The 2,769-nt window shown below is 44.2% G+C and overlaps 1 protein-coding gene across 1 annotated transcript; it reads right to left on the minus strand.

Moving 5' to 3' along the window:
* Window positions 1-284: 284 nt before the first annotated feature.
* On the minus strand, window positions 285-1,957 carry LOC147417669 (uncharacterized). The gene has a single exon (XM_086507340.1). It carries the CDS (start codon window positions 1,940-1,942, stop codon window positions 416-418), a length of 1,527 nt encoding a protein of 508 aa, XP_086363466.1. The 5' UTR covers window positions 1,943-1,957; the 3' UTR covers window positions 285-415.
* Between the last annotated feature and the right edge of the window lie 812 nt (window positions 1,958-2,769).

The following is a 2,769-nucleotide window of genomic DNA, read 5'->3' on the forward strand; positions in this document are numbered from 1 at the left end:
GTGACATTATGGATTCAATCAGCAGGAAGCTACATAGCAAAGAAGAACCTACTTGTATTTAGATGATCTACTATAGATCCTTCTTCGTCATGTAAATGAACTCTTTAATTTGGTGCCTGCAACGACTCGTAGGCTTTTCGTGCAGAATAATTGCATCCCTAAATTTTGAGGCTTTAACAGAACAAACACAATGCTCTCGATGAGAGAGAACTTCAAGACCTATTTGTAAAATCCTCACTGAAAAACAGGTCGGTCCGTAGATTACGCGAAGATAAGCACAAACATTACTGCAAACTATAGACTGTACATTGAATTCAAAACAAGGAAAAAACAAAAAGTATATATACATGGAACAAATCCTAATCAACCGTTTATTGTGCAGGAAAAAAAAGTCCTTTAATAACAAATCCACAACCTAGTCATCCTTCGAATCATACTCTGGATCGATTGCCCCTACACACATTTTCAATAACCACAACTCTGGCGTCAAAGTAACTCCTTTTCTGGCAAATTCTTCCTCTTCCATCTCATAGTAAGACGTGCAGTCGATCATTCCGCCAACGACAGGATCTTTATCTAGTGCCTCAAGAAACTTCTGAGTTTTTGCATCCTTTCCTACTTGCGCAATCTGAATCGCCAGGGCACCACTACCGTAAGCAGAACGAGCCAGCGTATCTTTTGCTCGTCGAATGACTTGGACAATTGTGTCGCGGCTTTCTCCATAAGGCTCGCCATCAGTGATTACAATAGCTAGCACTGGCTTTGCCATACCCGATGTGTTACTCATGGCTTGACCCAAAACAAACGGTTGAATTACCTTTCTGTCCAAGTTCGTTCCCAGCGGCGTAGCTCCGCTAAACCTCACTTGTGCCATCAACTGCTCAACATCAGCAGCATTGCGAACGCCGTCTCCGTTGACATTAGAATTCATGAAGCGGACCATTATCCCATCATCGTCAAACAAAGTAGCAATCCCTGAAACTTTCGAGAGTATAAACTTAAGATCATTGATGCGGTCTCCATTCTCTTCAAAAGCCATAGAACCGCTGTCATCACAGTAGAAGACAATGTCGTAAAGCGCCAGCGGAGCAAGATCGTAAGCAAGCTCTATGCCTATCTTCCACTGTGCGGCGATTTTGCAGAAATCAATGGCAGAAACCTTCTGGAGAACAATCTGAAATTTTGCAGGGTCAAAGAAGCGTTGAAGGCCGTTACTCTGTATGATACATTGAAGCTTTTTGGCCAAGAGATCCCTGACGCTGCTGGACGGTGAGTATTTTGCAAACTGTGCGTCGGGCCGGGGCTGCTGATAAGGAGACCCTGGCGGAGGCTGCACATTGAATTGAGTCTCATGAGACTCTGGACGAGGTGGGTGCTGTGACGGGTAGGGGTAGCCAGTGGGGGCCAGGGATTGGAGCGTTTCTGCACCTGCATGCACGTGCGTTGAGGGCGGAGGGGCAGCGGAGAACGCATGATATTTAGCCTGTGGGTAAGATGGGTCGGCATAGTTAGCCTGTGGGAAAGATGGGTCTGCATAGTTAGCCTGTGGGTAAGATGGGTCGGAATATTTGGCCTGTGTGTAAGATGGGTCCTGGGGATAAGCAGGGTAGGGCTGGGCAGGGTATGCAGGGCTGGCAGGCTGCTGTGCATATTGTTGGGGTTGGAGGGGCGGCGCAGAGGGTGGAGGTTGTGCATATAACTGCCCCTGCGTAGACCCTGCGCCACCGTAGGCTTCGCTACCGCTGCTACTACTCTTCATCTTGCTCGCTAGCCCCATCCGTCTTCCTCTTGGTGCGCTCCGTCGATTATCTGCTCGATCCAAAGACAGAAAGCTTCCCTTACAAACAAAACGCCTCTCTTGACACCTCGCCAGTAAGTGTATGCATGTGTACACTCTTGTCATTTGACATGCAACATTCTCCAAATTGCATGGCTTATTCATGTTTACACCCTTGAAATTTAAGTTATAATGGGCAAATTATGTAATATGTGTTGTCATTTGCCATGCAACATTCTCCAAATTGCATGGCTTATTCATGTTTACACCCTTGAAATTTAAGTTATAATGGGCAAATTATGTAATATGTGTTGTCAATTTTGAACAAAAGGACAATTAAGTGGAATGTGGTGAAGGTTTTGTTGTAAAAGCGTGAGGTTGAGGTGGCAGGTAGAGAAGGTGTGGAAAAATAATAGGTATGTTTGCCCAATTTAAAAGAAGTCGGAAAAGTAGAGAAGTTGAGGAGATGCGTTTCTTTTTTGTGTGTCTTATTTTGCGTGCACTTTCCATATTTATCTCTCTCTCTCTCTCTCTCTCTCTCTCTCTCTCCTCACAGCTGCTTCCAAAACTCTCTCCCTACTTAGATTGGTCACTTCACACAAAGCATACACTAGAAGTGCACTGTAAGCATTGCCCATTGGAGGGTATCATAGTGGAATTATAGCATACTAGAAACAACAGAAGACAGGCAACAATTGAACACCAATGAACTCCCAAGCCGATAGTCATTAAGTACAACCAGAAGGTGCTTTGTCAATAATTTGTTCGATCTTGGAGATTTTTAGATGTAAAGGAACTTTGGAATTCTTGGTCTTGGCACCAAAATTGGTCTCTAATGCTTCCCATGCTGCTTGTGCACTTTCACATTCCCCAATGAAATGAATGTAGTTGTCGTGTAGTGAAGTGATATATCAAGTCCCTACATCTACAACACTCAAACTATCTCAAAATACAACTTGCTAATCAACTATCAAGTACTCAAATCTCAATAA

The sequence above is a fragment of the Adiantum capillus-veneris genome, chromosome 30 (genome assembly GCF_014529385.1).
Source record: "Adiantum capillus-veneris isolate H3 chromosome 30, ASM1452938v2, whole genome shotgun sequence".
Taxonomy (NCBI): domain Eukaryota; kingdom Viridiplantae; phylum Streptophyta; class Polypodiopsida; order Polypodiales; family Pteridaceae; genus Adiantum; species Adiantum capillus-veneris.

Bases quoted from the DNA above. Each gene is read 5' to 3' on its own strand.
- LOC147417669 (XM_086507340.1), bottom strand. From the start codon at position 1,942: ATGAATAAGCCATGCAATTTGGAGAATGTTGCATGTCAAATGACAAGA.